This window comes from Oreochromis niloticus, linkage group LG22 (genome assembly GCF_001858045.2).
Source record: "Oreochromis niloticus isolate F11D_XX linkage group LG22, O_niloticus_UMD_NMBU, whole genome shotgun sequence".
Lineage (NCBI taxonomy): Eukaryota > Metazoa > Chordata > Actinopteri > Cichliformes > Cichlidae > Oreochromis > Oreochromis niloticus.
In genome coordinates, this window is record NC_031985.2 from 21,784,310 (window position 1) to 21,810,009 (window position 25,700).

Consider the following 25,700-nt stretch of genomic DNA (forward strand, 5'->3'; position numbering starts at 1 on the left):
TGTACTGTACGTGCATTTGTGTCGTTTTTGTAGGCATACATTTGCACGATTTCCATTAATCAACGAGAATAATTCAGCCCCTTTTTTTTTCTTATTGTGAATAGCAACAGCTTATCAAGAGCATATGTTGTAACTGTGAAGATCTGGAAAAATAAATGCTCATTTTATATTTGATGTCAGACGCATGTTAAAAAAAATGATAGGGTCCTGTTTACCACTGTGTTGCATCACCTCTTCTTTTGACAACACGATAAGCGCTCAGGAACTGCCATAGTTTGGAAATCAAAATATTTTCCCATTCTCGCTTGGTGTACGATTTCATCTGCTTATAACTTTGAGAGCTTATTTGTTGTATGTTTACATATTGCGCCAAATCTTTTTATCTGGTGACACGTCTGAACTGCAAGAAGGCAAACCTATGCTGTTGTAATAATCACATCATCTGGACGGCAGCATAAATTGCTCCAAAAACCTGTTCAGCATTAATGGCGCCTTCACAAATGTATCTGTCTTAAATGAGCTTGGGCCCAGAAAAAGTTGGTGGCTTTTTTGGCTCTTAAATAAATACCTTTTATGATCCATCCATCTTCTGTCACGGGGAGAAGCAGCCAAAGCAGAGGCGCACAGATCTCCATCCCTCCTGCCATCTTCACCAGCTCTTCATGGATTGAAGTGGTTCGACACCAAGTCGTTCCCAAGCCAGCCGAGAGATTTAATCTCTCCAGTGTGTCCTTGATCTGCCTCAGGGACTGTTCGATAGCACACACCAGGAAAAGCAAATTTAGGAGGTGCTCAGGAGGCATCCTAGTTACATGCTCAAACCACGTCAAGTGACTCTCTTCAATGTGTCAGAGTAGCAGCTCTACTCTGAGCCTCTCCCAAACGACTGAACTCGTCATCCTATCTTTGAGAGAGAACCCAGATACCCTACTGAGGAAGCCACTTTTGCCGCTTGTATCCGCACTGTCATTAGAGTAAACCTGAGTGTATCCCACCTGGCACAGGGTGAGAGACAACAAAAATGCTGCTCTTTTCTACTTAAAGGTATTTTGCTTTAATATTTTCTGTCTTCTTTGTCTTTGCTCAGATCGCACTGGGAAGCGCTCCATCATGCCCGACTCACCTGCGGACGTCAAGACACAGTCCAGGTTGACCCCCCCTACCATGCCACCCCCACCCAGTACACAAGGAGCACCCCGTAACAGCTCCTACACACCAACCACATGTGAGTAAGCAAAGAGGACGTGTTTATTGCTGGTGGAGACGTCCAGCGATATAAGAAAACCTACTTTTATTGCAAACCATGACCATGCTACAAATATGGTCCAGTGTTGCAGTGAGAGAAATAATGTGACTACTTTTGCTATTAATGGCCACACAGCAACAGCCTGCTGATGAGTAGGAAGGAAGTCAGAAAATTACCTTCCTATAAATGTTCCCAGCTTTGCTCAAAGATCACAAAGAAAAAAAAACAAAACAAATAATCTTAACACAGTTAATATTTTACACTAATGTCACAGCTCAGTCATGTCACGGCTGGGTGTATGGTTGGGGGTATAACAATCATATAAAAATTGCACTCTAAAAATGGTTGTTAACAGTAGATTTGCAGAAGCTCATACAGGACAACGCAGTTCCAGCATGCGAGTTATTAAGGTGGACGTGTGGGACTCGTGAGACCCTCTTATCAAGTTGCATTGAACCTTTTCAAATCTTTCCCAACAAGTTCATTAACACCCATGCTTACAAACTGTTGGAGCAATGCCATGACGCGCACATAGCTTGTGACGAGCAAATTACACCCTAGTATTCACTCAGAAGAGCATACTTAACCACTTGCATGAAGAGCACTAGAATCAAAGAATCAGAGGCCCTGTGTGCTCAGAGCACTTGAGTCTGCATTGGTACTGCTGGTACTTTGCAACGGCTGAATTATTTTGTTCATTTTTAATCACATCCCCCCTTTTTTTTCATTTATGTTATTTACTTTCTCTCTCTCCCTTTGCATCTGTCTGTCTGTTTCGCTCTCTCTCTCCTGCAAACGCTCACACACCACAATTAACATTGGGGCTTCCGTGCAATGAGGGAGGAAAGGCCCAACTCTCTCATTACACATGCCAAAGGTTTTAACAAAGCAGTATGCTTTGATTTCCATCCGACGTAATTGTTACCAGATGCAGTTTGAGCATCTCGTCTCTCTCCTCTCTTTACAGTGGTGGGTTTGGACGGCGGCCAGAGGGGGAGTGAGTGGATCGCTAGTCACAACCTAATCTCATTAGAGAGAGAGCTTTATGCTGCCTTGTATCTCTTTGTACAGCAACTCCCCCAACACACACACAGACACATATAGCTTCCGCGCTGTGGAGCACAGGGGGGGGTTTCACTGTCACCGGCATGTTTAGAGCGTCAGGAAGAACAGAAAAGGGAGACGGAGGTAGAGAGAGGCAACGTGTCTCCAAATACAGAAATATGTTTTTATGGGAGGATGCCGTGAAGGTTCAAAGGAGGCGCACTAATTGGAAACAAATGCGGACGCTTGCGGATGATTTTAGGGGAATGCACATCGTTTGAAATCACTGGTCTCCACAAAGCTGTTGTTTCCTCCATGATTTGTACGTAGCAGGAGGAAATCCTGTGTTACTTTAACAGTAATGTGATTTTATCAGAAATAAAATTTAATGCAATTAGCAAATGCCGTGCTTTCCTGTCTGCTGCTGACATTATTCTCTATGTTCTTATCTCACACAGTAACCAATGGCAGTAGCCACTCCCCAACGGCGCTCAACGGCGCTCCATCTCCTCCAAATGGTTACAGCAATGGTCCTAGCTCATCCTCCTCATCGTCTCTGGCCAACCAACAGCTGCCACCAGCCTGTGGTGCCCGACAGCTCAGCAAGCTCAAGCGCTTCCTCACTACTCTACAGCAGTTTGGGAACGACATCTCACCTGAAATTGGCGAAAGAGTCCGCACATTGGTGCTGGGATTAGTGGTAAGAACCTATGGTGTCTGTGAGCTGGAACAGTGCTCTTAGAGAGGAAGTAACTGCTTGGTGCTGTTAAAAAAAAATGTGTTAATATGTGTAAATGCAGTACTGTGTGAATCTTTATTTCCTTATATTTTGATTCCAAGAAGTCAGACTTTCTTGTAATTTTTTAAAGTGGTCTTGGGCAGTAGTTCTCCAGGCTTTCTGAAGCTCTTTCATTTTTTAGGGCGGGAGGGAACAAAAAACATGTTACTTTTTCACTCAGTAACACTGACCTGTAAATCATTCAATCAAAAAAAAGACACCTATCTCAAGGAATTAACCAGCGTTGTGTCTACACATAAACAACTTAGTGAAGAACACATTTTAAATTATATCTTTAGGCACTTTGTTACTAGCATCCTTTCAAGAAAATCTTGAATCTATGAAAACGGCCAATGATAACACAGTTTACAGGTTTAAATAGTATGTTTTCACCAATAAGATGACTCTGAGAGGCATATTAGCATATCCTGGAAGATTTTGGACAAGTAAAAGGACAAAAGAAAAAGTGGCAGGCCTTAAAAAAATATCTCCAGCAGACAAGGGTTGGTGCAACACCTTTGTAGAGTTTCTGCCTTCAAACCTGTCATCGATTGGTAACGTGAAACTCATTCTTGAGGATCCCACAATGCCTGGCAAACAGGGAAAATACAGCAGTGGCATGAGGCTGGCAGCATCCATCTTTATGCAGCTGATCTACAATGAATTTAACTACACTGCTGTGATTTCAACTGAAATGTAACAACATGGAAATGACGGTGATATGGATTAGACTTCCCATTCTAGCATCAAACTAATGTTGTCACTAAGGGTGTGCAGGTGTCTGACAACCTAACATAACTCACCCAGTTGCATATTAAAACTGTTATTTATGTAGCTAATGAATAGATGTAATTGCAATCAAGTGATGACTGTGGCTTTAAGAGGATGCTCAAATTAAAGCATTACTGCTAATCACACTTCTAACCCTAATTAAGATCCAGCAAATAGAGGGAATAAAACAGCGTTTGATATTCAACATGTAAATCAGAATTTGTCAGAGTTCGTCAATTATGAGTAAAATGTAGGAAAAGATTGAAAAATATGAACACAATTGAAGGTATGAAGGTTTTAAATACAGCACGTTCTGCACTAGAAATTCACATTGGTACCATGAATGTAAATATTGGCATTTCTACAAAATATACATCGAGTACATTTGATAAGACAGATGTGTTTCCCAGTTTAGCTGACACGGTTATGCTAAGGATATATCAGGGAAAGGATTTGGTGTAAAATACAATGTGCAAATCTGAAGATTTACCACACGTCTGTGTGATCTGAGAAATTTTGAGCTTAATGAGCAGGGGAATACAGAAATAATGATTGAATGTTGTGCAGAAAAGAGGAGGAGGCGGAGGAGATGGAGGGAGGAATTTTTTTAATTAGCCACATAGAGCATAACCTCCTTTTGGCTTCACTATGTTTATTTTTCTCACCGTCTGCATACGCACATGCCTCTCCTGTGTCCTTTTGGTTTGCATACCTCCCCGCCATATCCTCCCCCCCCAGTCTTCCTCTCTCGCTCACTGTCTCTCTGTCCCTCCCCCTGCCTTGCCGAAAAGAGTGACACCGTTAATTAGCTGGTTGTGTGCTGGGGAGAGGGAGAGAGGGAGACTCAGGAGGTTTCACTAGCTGTCAAGAACAGCCCCTACGCAATCTGGGCGAACAGATGTAAGACTGAATGTAACAAAATTCAGGTCTGGGAAATAACGCTGAGAGTGTTGGGAGGAAAAATAATATCTGCAGCTTTTTTTAATGTTCTCTGTGTTGCTTGATCCCCCCCCCCCCTGTTTGTTTTTAGTTTTTTATAGAAGATTCCTCTCCCATGTGCAAGCACACCTTTTTCCATCTCTGCTTTTTTTTACCTCTTCCTTTGTATTTTGGGAATACCTCATGCTGAAAATTAAAAATAGTGCCACTGTCTTGTCAGACACTGATGTAGCTTTCAGCAGCTAGACTTTATTTGGGTGCCGAAGTTGACAAATTGCAATGGTTAACCCACTTTTTGACCAACCCCCCCACTGCTTCGGACGCTTAAACCATCTCCACATTTGCACTATTACAGAAAAAAAAGACATGCTCAATGCACACTGTGTTTTTCTTGACAATCTCCTGCTGCTGAAAAGTATTTTGGTTACTCTGCTCTGCGATCAGTTAAAAAAAAGAGAGAGTAGTACATAAATAAGGAGCATTACGGCACCAGTGTGATAGACTCGTGCACTGCATTGATCCAGAAAAGGATGCTTGCCATGCATGCATATACAACAAGTATACCAATTGTGTGAATACCCCATGATTAGTTTGTTTAGCATAAATTATTAAATGCAGTGCATTATTATCCATGTCCCCGATGTCTTCCGGATATAGAAAATCCTCATTGTGTTTCAGCTTCTGATTATAATTCACGAGCAGACATGCGGTAATGTGAAAATAGAGTGGAAAGCCACAAGCAACTGTACTTAAATGATTAAATAAATACAAAGATAACTGTTTTTAAATGAGCCTGTATCTCACGTATGATAAACTCCATCAGCGTTCGTACAAAAGTCCTTTTTAATCAGATGCATTTGTCCTTCATGCAGGATGTGTTTGGATGATGTGACTCCTGTATGTGCGTTTGTTTCTTTGATTGAAGGAGATGTGTGCCTTTGTTTTCTGTGGCTCTTTTTCGCTGTGGCCTGCCCATGTGCTTCCTATTACAAAACCCAAACTGCTCAGTCCAGGCCAGGATATAGCTTAGCTTCCAATAAGTAATATTATCACTTAATGCCTTCCACATGGATTCATGTGTTTGTTTTTTGTGTCTCTCTCTTCTCCAGAATTCCACTCTGACCATCGAAGAATTTCACTCCAAGCTGCAAGAAGCCACCAACTTCCCTCTGCGACCTTTTGTCATACCCTTTCTGAAGGTAGAGGCATTTCAGTACACGTTTACACCAAGAAGGCTGCCCGCCTGTTTGTTTGATCAATGAAATCTGGAAAGCATTTAGCCGGCACAGATTCCAGATGTGCATACTTATGTTCACGATATTTATCCCTGTTGTTGCTCTTTTTTTCTTTCTTTCTTTTTTGAGTCTCTCTTCTTTTTTGCACTTTCATCCCGTCTTTCATCCATCTCTCACTTGTTTATTTCTTGCTTCTTACTCACTTTCTCTACTGTTGACGAGAAGCTTTCAGGGTTTTCTTCTTTTCTTTTGCTCAGTCTGTCTATATAGTGCAAAGCGCTGACACCGAGGCAGATTTTTTGGAAGGAAGGAATTTGTTGTTTTTTAAAGAGAAACACAGTGAATATACTGAAACAGAATGACTGTGGTTTTATCCCCAAGGACAACATATCTGTTTATGTCCTCCTTATCTTCGTATTGGTCTTTGGCTTGTTTTTGTCATTATTTCCCTTATTCCCACTAAGCTGCATTTCAACCATTAGCATGGTATATTACTAGTGGAAAGAGCACTTTCTTAAGCATCTGTGCCTTTCCCTCAGTCACAACAGCATATCTCCCATATCTATCACACTGTGGAAGATAAACGTGAACGAGATGAAATTATTTCTATTTGTGTCCACAAAGGGAATAATGTTTATTTAATGTGTGGTTTGTGTGAGATAGGTGCATGTAGTGCTTTTTGGTGCATATTCTGAAGTCTAAACTAGTCTGAAGCTGAGCTTCACTCATTTTTTGTTCTTTTGCACACCTCTGTAAAGGTAAAATGCTTTCTCTTTTTTTTAAAGCTCCATTTTTTTCTTGTTTTCTTCTCCAGTCTTCTTCTTGATTTGCATCACTCTTTCTTCGCCTTTTACAGACTTTCTGCTATTTGTAACTGAGCAATCTGGGAACCCATCCGCTATTGTTTGATGACTAATCTCTGGGGACAATGGTGAATATTTCAGTGCTTCCAATGTAGCCAGCGGATATCCGGATCAAAACTTCCCGTCTGGGCATTGTTTATGAATGCAAATCAGGCTTTTTTATTCTGTTTTTTTTTTTAAAAGCAAATAAAAAACTAAATCATCATCAGACCATAAGTTCCGGTACCAAAAATCCTGTTCCTTCTCTACAGATTCTGCAGGAATCGGCTTATAAAGGTTAGAATTATCTAAAACAAAAATAGAATTAATAGAGATTCTGAGTGACAGATGGATAAATGTTACTTTTGAAAACACAAGCGGCATCTTTTCCCAACACAATATCCTCTCACTTTACATGGTGCACTCACATCTGCATTTGCAGATGTGTGCATGTGTCAACTGACATTCACAAGTTTATGTTATCCACCAAGGGCCAGCGTGGTTATGGGCAGCAGAAATTGGTCCCACTAGAACTGCCATTACTCTTTGTTAACGATACAAACAGGAGCTTTGTATCCACCCCCTCTCTTTCCTACATCACTCCCTTGTCCTTAAGTTTTCTTCATTTTCTTTCGCTTCTTGTGAAAGGTTTTTTTTCTCCCTCTGCCTCCTTCTGTCCTTATCCCTTTCGTTTCTCTGTTTATCTACTGTTCTCCATCCATCCATCCTCCAGTCCCTCCTTCCCTTTTCCTCTCCTCGCCAGATGGTTATTGTATCACTGGGATGGCTGCGGAATCAAAGATGCAACTCTCTTTTTTTTTTTTCCTCCATCGCTCCTTCTCAGCCCCTCTCTTTCTCCCCAGTCTAATTTTAGTGTCTTCCCACTGCGGGGCCTTTAATGCCAGCTACCATATGGTAGCAGAGAGCAACTGGAGGTGTGGGGGAGCTTTTATAGGTGCGTCGAAGCACAGCTGCAACAATGCATGTCAGGGCTCAGGGTTTTTCATTACGCTAATGTTATACTGAGTCAATCCCACCAACTACCCACCCCCTCTCAAATTCACTCAACTCCTTTTTCCTTTTCTCTTAATGCTAAACCGCAAATTGGTTGGGATTCTTTACTGGAAGGAGGCAATCATAAACCACACAATGGCTGTGACGTGATGTGCTGGCGAGATGCGGGCCACACGATTCTTACGCGATCTGAATGCGTCTCAGCCTTCGACTTAAAGTTGTGCCATTTTTTAAAGTTCGCTCTTTGTTGTTTTAGTTTTTCTTGCGTCAGATTCAAGTGTGAGTAGTGCTGCGAGACGGGGGAAAATAAACACATACAGCTGTGTGTTTGTGTGTGTGTGTGAGAGAGAAGGAGAAGGAGAGAGTCTGCTGCGATAGGAAATAATTGAAATAGGGCAAAATAGAGATGCAAAAAACGAAGTCACCTTTCTCTTCCAACTGCAAATTATACAGAGAGAACAGAAAGTTGATGAAGTGCAGCACATCCTAAATGTGGCATATTCTGAATTGTTTTTTGGCACCGTTTGACAAAATGACAAAAGCAGTATTTGAACAATAAATCACCCCAAGTAGAATTTAGCTGTGGCTGCTGAACATTACTTGAAATGTGCCTTTTTTCCCCCCTTTTTTTTGGTGCAAGTGCAGATGTTGGTTAACGTAAGTATGCGGAAGCAAATCACCGCACTTTATCATATGAAAAATGATCCAGTCTCTTCAGTGGTCTGCATTTCTTGACTCAGTCTTTTTGTTAATGTATCCCACATCTCCTCTGGCAATTAGGATGACCTCTAATTAATATAAGATGAGTTCACCAGGGTCAAAGCAATTTATTTTATGCTCTCTTTTTTTTTTTTCCTTTTTCCAGAGGGTAATTATGATCATAAACTATTAACGGACCATTAACTCGGGCAGGTAAAGCGAAGGCCAGCGGCTGGCATTTCTCTTACTGCAGCCAATTACTAGAGAGAGATTTTCATGTGATTACAACATTAATACTACTAAACAAAACATGGCCCAGTTCAGGTAGTGTTACTTCTGTGTGCAGCTGCAGGAAACAGAAGAACAAAGGAGTGAAGACTGAGGAAGATTACAACACAAAAAAAACAAAAAGGAAAGGAACCACAAAAGAAGCAGGAGACTTGCGAGAGAGATTATGATTGTGAGGACAAAGCAAAGATTAACGGACCTAAAACTTGCAAAGATGGCCTCTCCAAAGGCTCTTGTGATGTGCCTCGCCAAAATAGCCCCCACTCTCATTCTAAGCCTGCTTGACGCAACACTTTCATCTTCTTGCCTCATAATGCACGCCATCAGATGTCTTTGAAGTCGACGTTCGCATACCTGCATGGCCCCGTAACTCCACACAAGAAAGTAGACCCCCTTGTTACAGTACGCCAAAGAGTTTGAAAATAGCTGCTGTGTTTTTTAAAATTTTATGCCACAGAGAGACTTTATGGCCGCTAATGCACTCTGGGTCCCAGAAAGCTGCGGTGGTTCAGGAATAATGAGCAAAGAGGGGTGAGATGGTATGGGAGAAATGGATCTCTTCTTACAATAAAGTGGTTTTTGGAATAAAAATCTTATAAGACATTGGCTTTTATGTGTGATTCAGTTCTTTCTGTAGGATGGTAACATGTCGGGTGTTAGGGCTGTGTGTTGTCTACATTTCCAGAGCATTAATATGATTAAATTTACCTTTGTTACAATGCAAAGCACCCTGAGCAGAGCATAGTTTTACCGTAAGTCATAAGTGCCACTTTTATCACTTTTTGAACCTCCAAAGTTTCAATATTGTGTTTCAGAGATAAGAAGTTTTAGTAAACAGTAACTAGCTCATAATCTGAAAGATTATTCACCAAAGGAGACTAAACTGAAATATGTTGTGAGGCAGAAAGGCACGCACTGCTCACATTCTTGAGCACTCAGGAAACAGTCATCAGCATTCTTGTGAATTTCCCGTAATAATCGAGTGTTGTTTCCTCCTGCAGGCCAACCTGCCGCTCCTTCAGAGGGAGCTGCTGCACTGTGCCAGGCTGGCCAAGCAGAACCCGGCTCAGTACCTGGCCCAGCACGAGCAGCTACTCCTGGACACCAGCACCACCTCCCCAGTAGACTCCTCAGAGCTCTTGCTGGATGTGAATGAGAACGGCAAAAGGAGGACACCAGACAGGTGGGTGACTCATAAAACCAGATCATTACTCTCAAATATTACTGTTTCATCATTTTAAGTGTTTAATAAATCTTGTTTGGGTTGGAATTGTTAGAGGATAGCTGGAATCAGTGGGTAGAGCTTATACATTTACCAGCTCCTGGGATGAAACTTTTTTTTTTTACCCTCTATTGTTTGAGCTCATGCATAAATCCCTTTGAGGCTGCCTGCATCCCCATGAGCCCCTGCATTACTCCACAGACACAAGCTGAGCCAACGCAAGGCAATAGTGTCATGTGCAAATGTATGTATGGGAAGCGTCTGCCAGTGCGCCACCGGGCCTCATGATGTGCTCCGTTGGACAGCTCAGCTCCTGGCTTCTGCTCTTAATGGGCCAGAACTGAGGAGAACATGAGATGGGAAAAGTAGACCTGGCTACACCCAGGCACACATACGCAGAGAAAAAAGACGGAAGACAGCTGTGCCGTAATGAAAAGCATGAATAGATGTGTCACTGAATGTGTATGAAGCCCTCCGATTTGTGTGTTTTTGATTCCAAACTTATAAAGTTATTTCCACGCTTGCTCGGGTGTGTAAGTACAAAGTGTGCGCCTGTGTGTTTGTACGAGTCTCTCTCCACATCAGTTCAACTCCCCCCACCCCAGCCAAATCATTACATCCGTTTGCTGTCACGGACTTTGGTAATGACTCAATGTTCCTTGCTCTAATGGACAAGCACTGAGACGTTCCATCCAGAAACACACAGCGCCGTAAAAAAAAGGAAAAGAAAGCTATCTTCCTCTCTGTCTGGCACAGAAAAAATCTATCCAGACCAATGGTGTGTGTAAGTGCATGTTCAAGAATGTAGCTCATTTGCTGCCCCAGTAAAACAAATTTGAGGTGATAGAGCTGCGATATGAACGAACCATAAGATCAGACTATAAATCTAGAGTTTGGCTTTACTCTAGAGGCTCTTCTCTAATCAGATCATAACAGAGGCTAACAAGCCTGCAGCAAAGTCTATTAGACATGCACAGACCCATACTGAACTATTTTTTTTTTGCACTGGAGTTTGTGAACGTATCTGATCTGTTGTGGGAGCTGTGCAGTACAATGTATGTATTGTTTTGTGAAATAAAGTCCCCGGGGGTCAGAATTTTTAATACAGGCAGGGGAGACGAAAATGTACATTTTATGTTTGCTGAGGGACAAAAATGCTGAATGTGATATTAATAATTCTCACCTCTCTTTTCCCCAAACACTCAGATAGGCAGACTTTTTCTGTAATACCTGCACATTTGCAGGGCGTCTGGTGCATAGGGGAGCGAGCTTAGTAGAAAAGGTGCACGTGTAAATGTGAGAGGGAATATGCGGGAAAGGGGGGGGGGGGGGGGGGTGAGTAGGCATCTGTATTCAGTGTGAAAACGCAGTCTTTGTGTGAATGCGTGTGTCTGTGTTTGTGCATGATTCTGGATCCTGTGTGAACGTGTGAGCGTGCTTTGTTGTACGTGCGTGTAGTGTATATATGTGTGTGTGTGTGTGTGTGTGTGTGTGTGTGTGCCTAGGGAGATGGGCTGATAACACATACAGATGAGGCTCCAGCACCAATATGGCTGGCTAAGCACCTCTGGTTTCTGCTTACCCCTGCTCTGCATTCCCACTTATTGGAGCCTGTGTCAGAATATTGGAATTTGAATGAGAATCCTTAATTACAGACAACAATACACTATCAATGCATTCTGATTAATACCATCGCCTGCAGAAAACAGACCAGGAAAATTACAGTATAGCCTTAGATACTGTGTATGTTCAAAAAGCCAATATTTAAATATCATCTGAGAGTACAGTATTACTGATGATCGTACTATAATAGCAATGCCTTTTTGGAAAACTGTGCGAATTACATTTTAGTGCATTTCCAGAATATTAATTCCATCCGTGGCATACAGCATAATCATACACAACATGCTATTTCTTCCTTCCAAAAGAAATCTAGTCAGTAAATAATATTCCTGCGTTGTTTCAAATTTAAAGTTAAATGCACATATTAAAAATATGAAGTGGTGCCTTTTAATCGCATCACTGTAAAGAAAATCTGAACTGTATTCAAAAATAAGCGCGCAAATTACCACGTGTGTATCGTTTAACAGGGCGTGCACACCGGGGTTTTGCACAGGTGACTGTAAATGTGTTCACACGCGTATACTTTAGTGCCTGAAGATATAAATATTGTTGCAGCAGCAAGGCTGGGCAGACAAGAGTGGGGGGGTGGGGGTGGATGGATGAGTTGAGGGAGACGGAGAGATGGACGAATGGAAGGGAAAGAGCATATGGAGAGCTGTGGATGAGCATTAGGAGCCCATAAAAACAGCTCATTAAGAAGTTCAATCTGTTCATCGGAGAGAGAGAGAGAGAGAGGGAGATGGGAAAGGAGCGGAGAGAGGCAGACAGAGAGAGAGAGGAAACTGGTGGACTGCAGATAGCGGGGGAGGTTGGCAAGTTGTAACTGTGAAGTGACAAAAGTGAGAACACACACACAAAGGCATACAGAGCACACATGTGCGAGCGTGCTCACACAATAACACACCTGGCCACATTAATCATTGGAAGCAGGCTAACAAAAATCCACCTGATCCCCTGAAAACTACTTGTGTGAGTATGTATGTAAGCATGCGAGCACACACATTCAGGCTTATTTGTGTATGTGTGTGTGTGTCTGTGTGTGTGTGTGAATAGACATGTTTTCAATGAAAAGATTCCAAAAGGAATCCAGGAAAAGTAGCCTTTCATTGCAAGTGCTTTGTCTGGTAGGTTGGACTCAAATATTTCCAACAGCACAAGGGGGCGGACCAGTTGTTGTACTGATATGCTTCGGGTCTGGCTGGAAATAACTGTAACAAACACATTTTGTATCACTTATTTTTACAAAATAGGTGTGATGTAAATATCACACTGATTTGTTCCTGTGTCGTCCGCTCTCCTCTCTTTTATTTCCTTTTCTCCCAATCCAATGCACCTCAGGAAGCCTTTTGTTATCTGCAGAGCTGTCACTAGAAATTGTTCGAGCTTGGTAATAACGGCAAAGATTTATGCCAGCTTTGGCCCCGTATTCTGTCTTCAAATATTAAAACGAGTGAAAAATTTTGCCGGTACTTTGGACCCTTAAAAAAAAAAGAAACTAAGAAAAAAATTACGACCTTATTAAAAAAGGAAATGATCCCACGTCACTGTTTGAAAGAATCTAAACAACGACGACAGCCACATTAATCATCTGTCTGTGTCTCCACTCAGAACCAAAGAGAACGGCTTTGAACGAGACAGCGCTCTGCATCCGGACGTTCACCCCAGCAAACGGCCCTGCACCATAAGCCCTGCCCAGCGTTTCAGCCCATCCAATGGACTCTCCTACCAACCCAACGGTCTGCCTCACCCAGGCCCGCTCCCTCCACAGCACTACAGGCTAGACGACATGGCCATCGCCCATCACTACCGCGACACCTACAGACACCCAGCGTCTAATCATCGAGAGATCCGGGAGAGAGCAAGGCCCATTGGTGAGGATACTGAGGATTACATTTGTGTACACGACTGTATATCTCAGAGTAAAAGATCACTTTACATACATTTCACCGGTTTCTCATATCTTTATAATCCACTGAGATGAATAACTATTACGATAATCAGTCAGATTATCATTATAATCAGTCAGACTCAGAAGCCACAGACGTTATAAAAAGTGAGATACATTAACACTCCGCGGAGGCACATTTAGATGTGAGATCATCATATTAGATCTTTTTTTTTTGCATAAAGCTGGCCTTGATGAAGCTGTAATAATGACTTGGGCTCTGTTTTAAAAATAGGAGACACATTTAGCATGTCTCACCTTGTGATGGATGTTTACTGGAGGAGAAGCTCAGTCATCTGAGTCCTGCCCTTGGGGTGGGAGAGCGATATGGAGACAGCAGAGAAAAGGGGGAGTGTGGGAGCAGGGAAAAGAAATGAATAGAGAAAGAGTGCCAAACTGAATTCAAATGAAAAGGGGAGCAAGGGCTTGATGGAGTAATTGATTGTGTCATGCTGAGTTGCTGTTTGTTTATCTGTCCATCTATTTGTCTATCTTTCGTTCTTGCAGGTATGCACGCAGGCACCAGGCAGGAGGAAGTGATTGACCACAGGCTGACAGACAGAGAATGGGCTGAGGAGTGGAAGCACCTTGACCATGTAAGAAAAGTAATAACAATTTTATTACTATACTCTACAGTTTTGTCTTTGTAGGTTTTCTAAGTATAAGTTCATATGAAATTGTTATCTAGCACATCTTGTGGCGAGTCTTTGTTAAAGTTTAGATGCTTTTAAGAGAAATGTTCTGTTTCTTTATGAGCTCAGTCAAAACGATGTTTGAAACTACATGTATGTGAAGAACCCTACCCTTGACAACGACACCTTCTTTGAATTCAAGTCAGCCCATTCATCCTGTCTATGTGTAAACTCAGCGCTGTGTCTGCTCGCTGTCACCTCCAGCTGCTCAACTGCATCATGGACATGGTGGAGAAAACAAGGCGCTCACTGACGGTACTGCGGCGGTGCCAGGAGGCTGACCGTGAGGAGCTCAACTACTGGATCCGACGATACAGCGATGCCGAGGAGCTGAAGAAAGGCGCTGTTAGCGGGCAGTCGAGGCAGCAGAGCCCCGCAGCACAAGAAAACACAACTTCAGGTATGGATTCGCTTACATGCTAGAAGTATTATTGTTAAATTATAATTAATATCTATGTCTGCCGGTTTTCAGCTTGTTGTTCATCTTTTAAGACTACTGATTTTCAGTTTTTCGTTGTAATCTGTGCAACTTTTGTTTGTTTTTTAAAGGTTTTTATATTAAAAACAGAATCTAAAGGTGTCAGCTGATGTGCATTACCTTGCAGTTTGTTAGGTCTCTTAAAGCAAGGATTATACTCTGCAACCCTCTGAGAGGGTTTGTGCAGACGTCCGTGTGCCTGCCTGTTTTTGTGACCACACAGACTCATCCGTGGAGAATTTATGTGACAATGTGCCAACTAGGCCTGTGTCCAGCCAGGAGACTTCAAAGAAGTAAAACACGAATGACTGTTGGGTCTCCAGCTGTCCCTCTGCAATGGAATATATCCAAGGCTTAAGGCTCGGAAGTTTTTAAACCACTATTAAAGAACCTCAAATCTGAAATTAGTCCAAAATTAATTATTATTAGCTGTAAAATCTTTGTTGTGTTTTATGAATTAATAATATTAAGTGTGGAGTCCCCCAGAGTTCAAATCTAGGCCCCCTATTTTTACGTTAAACGTGTGAATACTGGCTGATAATAATTCAATTTCATTGCATTGGTCTCAAAAAGTCCTTTGGAACATCAAAAAAAAAGCCAAAAGGTTACATATTTCACAGTCTTGTGTACTATGCCACTGATGGATCTCTGGTTACCACAGCTGTATGTTGGTGTCTTCCAGAAATTCACCGGGAGCTCCTGCACCGGCCTGTCTCTGGCTACGTCCCTGAAGAGATCTGGAAAAAAGCTGGTGAGCAGCACTTCCATGCCTCTGATCAGTGCACGTAAACACAGTTCCTCTCTTTTTCCGCTAATCTGAAGGTTTTTAAGACTTTATGAGGCCATGTTTAGGTAGATGAACGAGAGAGGCTGCTCTCTCCCCTTTTCATCCCAGTGTAGTCTATTGTCTGCAACACAAAACCTTGCTAGATTTGATTTAAGGCAGGTTATCTATATCTGAATCTGTAGGAAGTTTCATCACTACGCTCTGCACACTCCGAATATGATGTCAGGTCTTACAAGGGTTTTATTGCAGCAGTCAAATAAGGGACATAAGGAGCTTTTACAGCTGGCCCAGTGGTCTCCCGTTAGAAGTGGCAAGATTTGGTTTCAATTTGCTTTTGGCACTTTTTTCATTCCCTTAATGAGAGACACTGCAGCTATTCTACTTAACAAAATTGTAGAGGAAAATGCGTAGAGTTTAGAAACTCCTTAATGTTTTAATAACCCGATTAAAATCAGCACTTGCATTCATTTTTTATAGCATATACAAACAGCATTGTGTCACTGTTGTCACTCTGAAAACCTGAGGGTTCACTCTTTGAGGACTCCGTTTTGTATTCTCCACCAGTGATACAGTATATCTGCCTTTTAAACCCCCTGGAGAAAAGAAATTGTCCCCTTGCTTGACCAAGCATGATGTGTGAGATACTCAGAACAAGTAATATGCATTTAAATTGAATTGAGTATCACCATCAGGACTCTGCCTCCTCTCCAGTACTCTCTTTCCCCTCACCAGCTTTGATCGATCTTCCATCTAAGGCATTTGGTGTGTAATCACAATTCCATGCACAAGGCATATATCACAAGGCACCGGGGCAATTTCCATGACTTCAGGCAGCATAGTAGGTTAAAGACAAAAGCACCCTGGTTTAAAAATTCGGCTCAATCACAGTGGAGAGAAAATGTTTCTGTCTTTATAAAAGCATGCAGTCGGTCTGATATCGAAAACAGATTTTACATTTTTAACGCCAGTGTAATATGTACTAAGAAAGTGAAGCATATTTGTCAGGCATAAAGCTGTATTTTATCTTTTGTCTGTCGGATAAAAGGGGCCTCTTACTTTTCACTCTATTTGCCTTATCCTCAGTATTTTCCGTTATCCATTTCATTCATATTCTGGCTTAGGAGAGACTGATTTAAATGTGACCCGGGGAGGATTGCAAAATAGGATTTTTAACACAATGGAGTGCAGCGGCGAATACATCTGTTTGAAATGGGCAAAATGTTTACAGTTGGTGATAAATATTCAAGCACCTTGCACGGTGTCCTACCGGTTTCCCACTTCCCCTCACCGCATGGGCCTCTGGGATCACAATGGAAATGCATAATTTAAATATAAATTGCCTGATTTGCATACACAATTAGTCAAGTTACAGGCTTGATGGGAGCAAACAAAAAAGCCCTCCTTTTGCTTTGACGTTCTGTAGGAATTCCACCGCTTAACACCCACGCGGAAGGTTATTCATTCCTCAAAACAAGGATAAAATAACATATTGCGCCGGCTGAAAAGCACGTTTTGTGAGTGATTACCTGCGATTAATCAGCTCATGTTCTTGTGAGAATATCCTCGGGATATTCTTTTCCAAATTAAAATATATAAGATCAAGATCTTCCAGGAATATTGAACTTTACATTAATATGTCACACAGATGTAAATATGCCTATTTAGACATTTAAAAAGTTCTTAAAAAGGAATTAATCAGTGTTTGAACTACATCATAATAGTTTAATTAAATCAGCTGACGAGTGTCCCCGTTATCCTGTCAGTCTACAACATTTAGACTTGATGTGAAATCTTGTCAGATATTAAATAAATGATAAAATACTAATATTAAATATTCTAAGCTGAAAGTTGGCCTTGAAATATAAAATAAACATGAATAGTTAAAGTAGTTTTCTTTGCCGTGTGAAATAATCCATTGCAGATTTTGTTTTCTGGTTTGCATCTTCTAGATGTGTTAAAACAGTGATGCAAGTTTAGATATAGTGTGCATTTAAAACATGCATGTTTGGACTGATGGAGTAATTGAATTCATTTGTAGCAGGAGAAATATATTTTTTTGTTGTAATTTGTTGCTTGGTTTGATATTCCCATAAATAAATACAGACAGCAGGAGAGCCGAGTAGCGAAAACATTCGTGTGCAGTTGAGTTTAGCAGGCGCTGCAGACTTAAACACACATCAAGACGAGCTCAGCCAGCAGCTCGTTGAACGCGCTTTAGCTAGGAGAGGGCACGAGAGAGGTTTTCTACTGAGATGTTTTTGCAGACTCCCATTGGTTGTTAAAGTGGGAGTGAGTTGCAGTCTCTGCTGTTGCCACATTTTGAGATATTGCTGTGGAGTCAGCCCTTATGGGTCTCTTGCAGTTGCCTGTCTTGCTGCCTCAGAAGCTGAGCATCTGACTGAAAGCATAACAGGAAAAAAAAGCTTCTAGCCAGAATATGAAAACTGTTCCTCCACGCAACTTGAGACTCAGCACTGCTCTCTCCTGAAGTAGACGGGATGAACGACCGGAGAGCAGAGCAAAAACCTGACAGAGACACAAACAAGCACAATGAGACTGTGAATATGCTAAAGGGTTGTTTAGAATGGCATATTAGGAGTAGCAATTTTAGCAGCGAATATGTTATTCCTGTTTAAAAAGCGATGGTGTACTCATACTGAAAATACAGTCCAGTGAAAATGCACGCGCTACATTGCAGGTACGGGAGGCTTGACTTCCTCTGTCTCCACACTCTTTCCAGAAGAGGCTGTGAATGAGGTGAAGCGGCAGGCCATGTCAGAGCTGCAGAAAGCCGTGTCAGAGGCTGAGCGCAAGGCTCACGAAATGATCAGCAGCGAGCGGGCCAAGATGGAGCGAACAGTGGCCGAAGCCAAGCGCCAGGCAGCCGAAGAGGCGCTCTCCATAATCAACCAGCAGGAGGACTCCAGCGAGGTAGAAGCGAATGTACACATTCTCAGTCTTTCATCATCAGTGTCGTTATCGTCTTTTTGTGTTTTACTTTTGATGCAAGCTGTGGTAGATTATACAGATGCTCGGGTTTTTTATTACTATTTTAGAAAAAATATTACATAGCACATATTTTATAGGAACTAATTCTGATTATCTACCCCTTATGTGTTGGTACAAAATGAAGTAAAGCGAGGATAATGAAGCACCTATTACCCCCGAGTAGCTACTTTACAATGCTTGGAAGGGTGTTACCATTTGAGCTGAGAGGAAATAAGTAAAGTAGCTCTCATTTGGTAATCACCATTAGAGACCTTAAAGTTTAATCATTTAACTGAGAGGGAACTCTGCCGCTCATCTGACGTTAATTGCAGGAGCGATGTTTGTAAGAGAGAAGCGCCCCAGAGGAGAACTTTCAGAGGCTGTTTATAACTTTCTTCTCGTCTTTCCTCTGGCTATGCAGGCGCCCTGACATGCTCTTCTTGCGGTTTCCAAGATATATAAGTGGCCCTAAGTGTAATAAGAGATTTTTTTTTATCTGTCTGTGGTTTGGGTCAGGCTTAAGTGCCAAGCATAGAAGTAGAGGCTTGTTTGGTATCCTGTGTGGTGCACCACTTTCTGCTGCTAATCTTCACGTTGTATTTGCTAGTTCCCAGTTTAATGTGGAATTTTCTTTACTTTTGGTCACAACGTGTGATTAGATTTTCATGTGAAAAGAGCATTAAACCAATACAAATTGGTTTTTGTCTGACTGCTACTTTTTTGGGTTATTTGACTTTGTCTCTTTCTGTCCGTCAGAGCTGCTGGAACTGCGGACGCAAGGCCAGTGAGACATGCAGCGGCTGCAACACGGCACGCTACTGCGGCTCCTTCTGCCAGCATAAAGACTGGGAGAAGCATCACCATGTGTGCGGTCAGACCCTGCAGGCTCAGCAGCAGCAGGCCAGCCAGCAGCAGGGAGGGGCTCCGGGTTCAGAGACCCCCGCTCCCATCAGCTCCTCCGCTTGCACCCCAAGCAGTGGGACCGGGAGTCCGGCTGCTACCCCCCCTGCTGCTACCCCTCGCTCATCCACCCCTAGCACCCCGTCCTCCTCTGCCCTTGATAGCACACCGCGCTAAGAAACTCACACAGAGGTAGGAGGCAAAGGCTTCCCAGGTGTAACAGCCAGCCCTCAACCCGACAACTATCGTGGCTGTCTACATTGCACTGCAAAGATGCTTAGATACTAGAATGAGACGGCAATACTTCTGTCTATCTTGCAGCGTAGTCATAGAAGGAGGAAGAGGAAGTCCATAATCAGGTCATATTGACTTGCCATGACTTTAAAGAAACACAAAGATATTCTTTGTTTTGAATGAATGAATTTAAAAGTTGACATTCTTTTACTGTTACACTTGCTATTCTTGTTGACTGTTTGTCCTTGTACCTGTTGTTGTTAAAGTTGTCGTCATTGTAGCTTATCTTATTTTCCCCTGTAAATATGAAGAGACTGATCAGAGATAGCCGTGAACTCAAGACAAGTATATCTGACCTCCCCTTTTCAAATGTTTTTATTTTTCATCCTGGAGTCAGTGGTTATTTCCTTCCTGTACACGAGATGGGACACGAGACTAGTCAACCTCAGACATTTATCAAACAGCATATCACGGGGAACGTAACTGTCTCGGAGAACACTTTGGGATAAGAGAGATATTAGATTTAAGAATCCTGAAAGACACGCAGAAGGATGAATAAGCATGTTCGCTGCCTGGAGAGGGGAGAGGGGATGGACTGAATCTCTGGCCCACAGACCGCCACGAAACGGGCAGATGTGAAGCAGATTGCCAGCTGTTCAACCAATGTTATTTCCCTCTCACTTGTAATAATATCCAGGTCAGTGGGCTGGGAAATACAAATCCATTTCTCTGATGTAAAAGGAAGAATTCTTGGATAAGATACAAAAACCTTGCCCACTGCACACGTGGAGGACGGACCAAATACAACTCGATCGCTCGGTGGGTCACAGACGCTCTCAAACAGGAAGTGAAGTCATCAACCCACTGGCGAGACTGTCAAATAACCTCGACAGCAGGCTCGGGAAACATAGACTCGCCCCAGAAAACCTCCCCTCCTATCTCGACTCTGACAACATTTTTCATCTTTCTTCACATTCTTACTCGTTTTCTGTAGATGTCATGGTGTTTAAGACTTCTGTCCTGTGGTGTCACCAATGGTTATTTATTGTATATGTGTTGGACAATTGTGACAATGCATAGTACTTCAACCAGTCACAACTCTAAGTCCTTCATAACTCTTTCTCTCTAGCTGGTGCAAAAAGAGATAAAAAAAAAAAAGAAGTGTTATCTTTTCTTTTTTTTTCTTCCCCAAGCTGCTTCTTTTCTATTCTGTGTATAAGTGGTAGATTCCTTGTAGTTCTATAAGTTTTCCTTCCCTACGTCCTCAAGAAAAGACACAAGCTATATCTCAGAGCTGCTACTTGAGTCCGACCCAGATCTTTTCTGAGAACTAGCATGTTGCGCGGAATGCTAACCTAAATGTTTTATACAAGGGACATACATAAATGTATTTGCACTGTCACAGAGGTTATCTCGGCATGCTTCTTTTCAGCATACTTGTGTTGTCGGTATAGAGCCATAACTGATCAAGTCATTTTGTATGTAGTATTAGCATCTTCTGTTTTCACTTTCTCTGGATGGGAGGAGATGGAAAAATGTAAAACACCAAACCCATTCCGTTTTTCTTTTTCTTTTTTCAGTTTTGTTTTTTTTTTTTACTTAGCGTGCTAAGAAGAGCAGCCATAACGTCTTTTTTTTTCCGTTGTTGTTGTTTAAATAGTTACAACAGTGCATGCACATTACTGAACGTTTGTTAAATATTTGTTATTTTTTAGAAAAAACTGAAAAAAAACAACCAAAAAAATTATAATAATAATTTAAAAAAAAGAAAAACAATACAAAAAAAAATATTCTAACAAACTAACTTTCCAAATGCAGAGGTGTAGACTCCGATTGACAGCTTTAACACTGCAAAGCACCAGGTAACACGCAGTATTAACACAAGAGTTAAACATAAAAACACCAAAAACAGCCAAAGACTGACACCAAGGACCAAAATCCTGATTTAAATGATTTTTGAAAAGAGGTTTGTCCACTCAGACATTCGGGCATTCGTTTCTGCAGCTTTTGTTCACATTTCCATAAACAAAAAGAAAACGACGTCCAGCATCAGAAGATTCATTTATCTTTACCATATTCGGGAAACCACGAGCACTCGTCTCACATTGTGGAATGAGAAGGTGTGAATTGACCCCGATAAGCGTGCAGAGCAAAGATCACTTTAACTGCAGCAATAATAGCTAATGTGACACAAACTTCTGAAACCATTTTTGAAGCGATTCTCGAGATTTCTTTTCTTTTTTTTTTACACATTTTCTCATTACACAACTGTCAGATTCAGTGCCCATTTCAGCTTTAAGCAGTTTTTGATTCGCAGAGGTAAATGTGAGACTGGGCTTTCACACCAACGCCATTATACTGTATTTATTTATTTATATCATTTGGGTTAATCCGTCGCAGTTTTGTCTTAAACCTTTAGCGTAAATCAGACAAACCTCTCAATCGCAGTACGAGAGCACTTACCCCGACACTCACCCCAAACACCTTGGTGCTACACAGAAGCGCGTTACAAATTCTGACCTCAAGGAACAAGTGGAGGCCCACAAAGGTTTCGGGGCAGTTTGCTCCCTCTGTACTTCCTCATCTCTCCCTCCTTGTCTAACTACAACATACACTTGCATTCTTGACTTTAAAGGGTTAAACAATCCAAAAAGGTGTCTGACACCCTACTAGCGACTTCTCAGAAGCTGTGAAGAAACAGCCAAGCTGTTTTAACACTAGTGTATTTAAAGGTATACAACAAATAATGTATGTGTTCATAATTATCAGGGCAAAATCTGGGTTTAAAAAGGAAAAAAAAAGAGAAAAAAAAGCTAGGAAACACGATCATTCAATGATGCTTTGAGAAGCTGTATTGGTTTTGTTTTTTTCTTTCTTTCTTCCCTCCTCTATGTGTGTTTTGCTACAAATTCCTCGGTGGCAAACAAGTCTCACTCTACCTCTTACAGCACGATAAGAGCATCAGTCGCGGCGCTGATACTGGTCTAGTCGAAACCAAATGGGCACAAGAGAACAGGAAAATATAAAACCCAAAGTCGAAGCTCATACAGCTGCAAAACCATATCACTACTTGGTAACAATGCAGACCTCATAAATAAATGAAACCTAAATAGAAATGAGAAAAAAAAACAGAAAAAAAACTTTTGTTATGTTCCTTTATGCCTGTGGCATTTCTAGAGTACATCAAGAGTTTGAATTGTTTGAACAGATTTGAGAAAATTGTGCTAATTTTAAAGAAAAGTGTTGTCGATTCCTATCTCGACGGCACGAGCTAAGGTCACAGATAAGAAATGTTTCTCTTGCTCTTTTTTCTTCCCTGTTTCCCCACCGCCTTTTCTCCTCTTTTTTTGTTGGTTTTTTCTCTGTTGTTAAGACATGCGGAAGTGCTTGTCGATTTGTCAGCTGGGGGAATATACAAAAGGTCAATCTTGGAAAAGAAAAAAAAAATTTGAGGCTATGAGTTTAGGCATGCCTGTTTTTCACAATGGGGGGAAACGTTATTAAAATTTCCTACTTAACATGAAACAATAGGGAAATGGAGGGGCCGGCAGCGAACAGCAAGGCCGTAGCATTAATTTGGGGGGGAAGGAGTTGAACTTCAGGGGTGGGAGGGTTTTTCTGTTCTCTTGAGAAAATTTATTGTGAAAAAAAAAAACAGAGCTCAAATAATTTGAAGTTGTTGTGCAATACTTAATTGAGACATGAAAACCACAGGTTAGTGGTAGGCTGACGCTAAGCGGTCTTTCCATCGCTTACTGTCAGTGTCCTCTAGAGAGCTTTCCAGTCTACTATGTCAGAACTGTGGTTTCTTGTTGATTTTATTTCTTTTTTTTTGTTTCTTAATTTTAATTCTTTTCTTTTTTTGGGCTGTAAACTATGGTCTGTCAGTCTGTGAAACTTTGCAGTATAATTCTGGTATTGTTGTTCTTTACGGTGTAATAAATATGTTAATTCCTGCCCAGAGAATTCAGAGTTGTGTTATTTCATTACAGCGGCAAGCCTAAAGGGGCGTCCACGCAGGAAGCTGTATTTTCAGTGGCGCGGCGGCCACAGACAAAAAGTCAACGACATTAGGCGACTTTAACAGGTGAACTCACAGGTGCCGGTGTGAAGTTAAACTTTTCTCTGAAGCAGCTACCAGTGAGCGTGAAGGATGCCACTGCCTGACACATTGCAAGGTGATAACTGCATCAGAGGGTTACCTAGACGATCAGAGCCCGGAGTATCCGTTAGCGACTGATTGTCAGCATCAGAAAGAGAAAATCGTTTCCTTTGTGGACATCTCCTTAAAGCCAGCTTTAACAAGCTTTTTTTTTATTGAAACAGCTGGTCTCCATAATGATGACCTTATCTTGGACTAAGAAGTAGACCTTTGACATTTGAAAGAAGCAGACATTTAGATCCATTGTATTCCTGTTGTGTAGTGCCTAACAAACGGCACCATACAACGAAGTTGACGTCAAATTAAATTCCTGTCCACTGCTGTTTCCACAGGTCGTGCACTTCTTGATTTTTGTAACCCAGCTGGGTTGTCGCCACAACAGGGTTGAAGACAGAAGTGTACGATCATGTCGGAGTACATAAGTTCAAAGATTCACCGATTATACAGAGGGAGATGTTGCACCAGTCTGAAAAGATTACACTAGTGGAAAGAAAAGCTTGGACATGGCTGTGTGATGATGTTATGAGCGGTGCACGAGTATGCTGGGGTCTTTAGGAGGGCGACTGGCTCTACGGGAAGACACTGTTGCACTGCTGCACTGCTGCAACAGATGAGAAGGATACCGTTAGGTCGTATTCAGCATATCTTGAGTCATATTAGAAACTATAAGGCAGCCGTTCCTACCCTATTATAACATTGCGTCTAAAGTTCATACACAGCCAACTTTAGCTCAAGGTGTGCTTTACACGCTGCTAAAATGTGGAGTGGAGGTCTAGAAGTAATACACCTGCCAGTGTATATCTTCTGTTCAGTACATTCAGTCTGCCCAAGTCACATCTTGTGTCTTGAGTTTTCTTAGTTTATTGCGTGTTTTGCATCATTGACAAGCTGAAACATGAACAGATTTGAGTGTCAGGGCTTGTATTACTTAAAATATAAGCAATTAATTGCAGTTTAAAACCTATTTTGCTATTTTGTTAACTTTTAATTTGTTCAGCTGTCGTCGTTAAAGTGGAAATCCCAGGAGTGCAAAGTAAATAAAATAGTTATTTCTAAGTTCTCTGTAGCGAAACCCCAAAAGTGACTTCTTCATTTCTCCACACAGATGGTTTTTCGGTGGTTAATAAGGGGCACATTTCTTTTACTGTGTCTTTAAAATGTACATAGAAAACAACAGCTTGTTCCTACTTAATTGTGACATGATATAAATCTGCAAATATTTTTTGTTATGATCTTTAATTTGGTAGCTTGCAATTATAATATTTCACACGTTGGTTCATTTTATTTACTAGACACTACAGTCACAACTTAACAGCGCCCTTTGCTGATTGCACCCACTCAAGACAATGCCACCACATACTCTCAAGTGCATTTCTGAGGCATCCACAATAAGGTCAGTGGTCACTTAAAATAGCTTCAGTGTTCATTTTTACACACTCAACCTCAATTTGCACAGTGCAAATGAGGAGAACAGGAAGTCGGGCAAAGTAGAAGCCATCCAGTTTTCAAAATAAAAGACATCACCCAGCCTAAACATGCTACACAGAGAAATACAGCAAATCAGGCATTTCTTATAAATTGTGGTCCAACAGAATCTTTTTTTTTGGTAAACTAAGGAAAATGGCCTGAAAAAAATGTTGGTTCTCCTAGAAAAGATGGAATTTATTTCAGTGACCATTGCGGTTTTTTCTTACCTTAACGGAGAGTAACCATCCTGAAGAGTTTCTACAGTAAATGTTGATACTGAAACAGCATACTGTTTTACTTCTTGATCATAAATACAATAAATATTATCAAAAACCTTTCTTATAAT

The 25,700-nt window shown here is 41.5% G+C and overlaps 1 protein-coding gene across 4 annotated transcripts in view; it reads left to right on the top strand.

The window, feature by feature from the left end:
- Positions 1 to 23,691, top strand: part of runx1t1 (RUNX1 partner transcriptional co-repressor 1) — a 56,949-nt gene extending 33,258 nt beyond the window's left edge. Inside the window, exons 2-11 of one of the 4 annotated variants that reach the window (XM_005478549.4) lie at positions 1,088 to 1,225; positions 2,749 to 2,990; positions 5,888 to 5,977; positions 9,858 to 10,039; positions 13,310 to 13,572; positions 14,154 to 14,251; positions 14,543 to 14,738; positions 15,499 to 15,567; positions 18,302 to 18,534; positions 19,348 to 23,691. In XM_005478549.4, the coding sequence (XP_005478606.1) occupies positions 1,088 to 1,225; positions 2,749 to 2,990; positions 5,888 to 5,977; positions 9,858 to 10,039; positions 13,310 to 13,572; positions 14,154 to 14,251; positions 14,543 to 14,738; positions 15,499 to 15,567; positions 18,302 to 18,534; positions 19,348 to 19,668 (1,832 nt within the window). In that variant the 3' untranslated portion in view covers positions 19,669 to 23,691. The remainder of the gene's footprint in view (positions 1 to 1,087; positions 1,226 to 2,748; positions 2,991 to 5,887; positions 5,978 to 9,857; positions 10,040 to 13,309; positions 13,573 to 14,153; positions 14,252 to 14,542; positions 14,739 to 15,498; positions 15,568 to 18,301; positions 18,535 to 19,347) is intronic. The other 3 variants (XM_005478550.4, XM_005478551.4, XM_005478552.4) reach the window with 3 other exon arrangements.
- Positions 23,692 to 25,700: the final 2,009 nt, after the last annotated feature.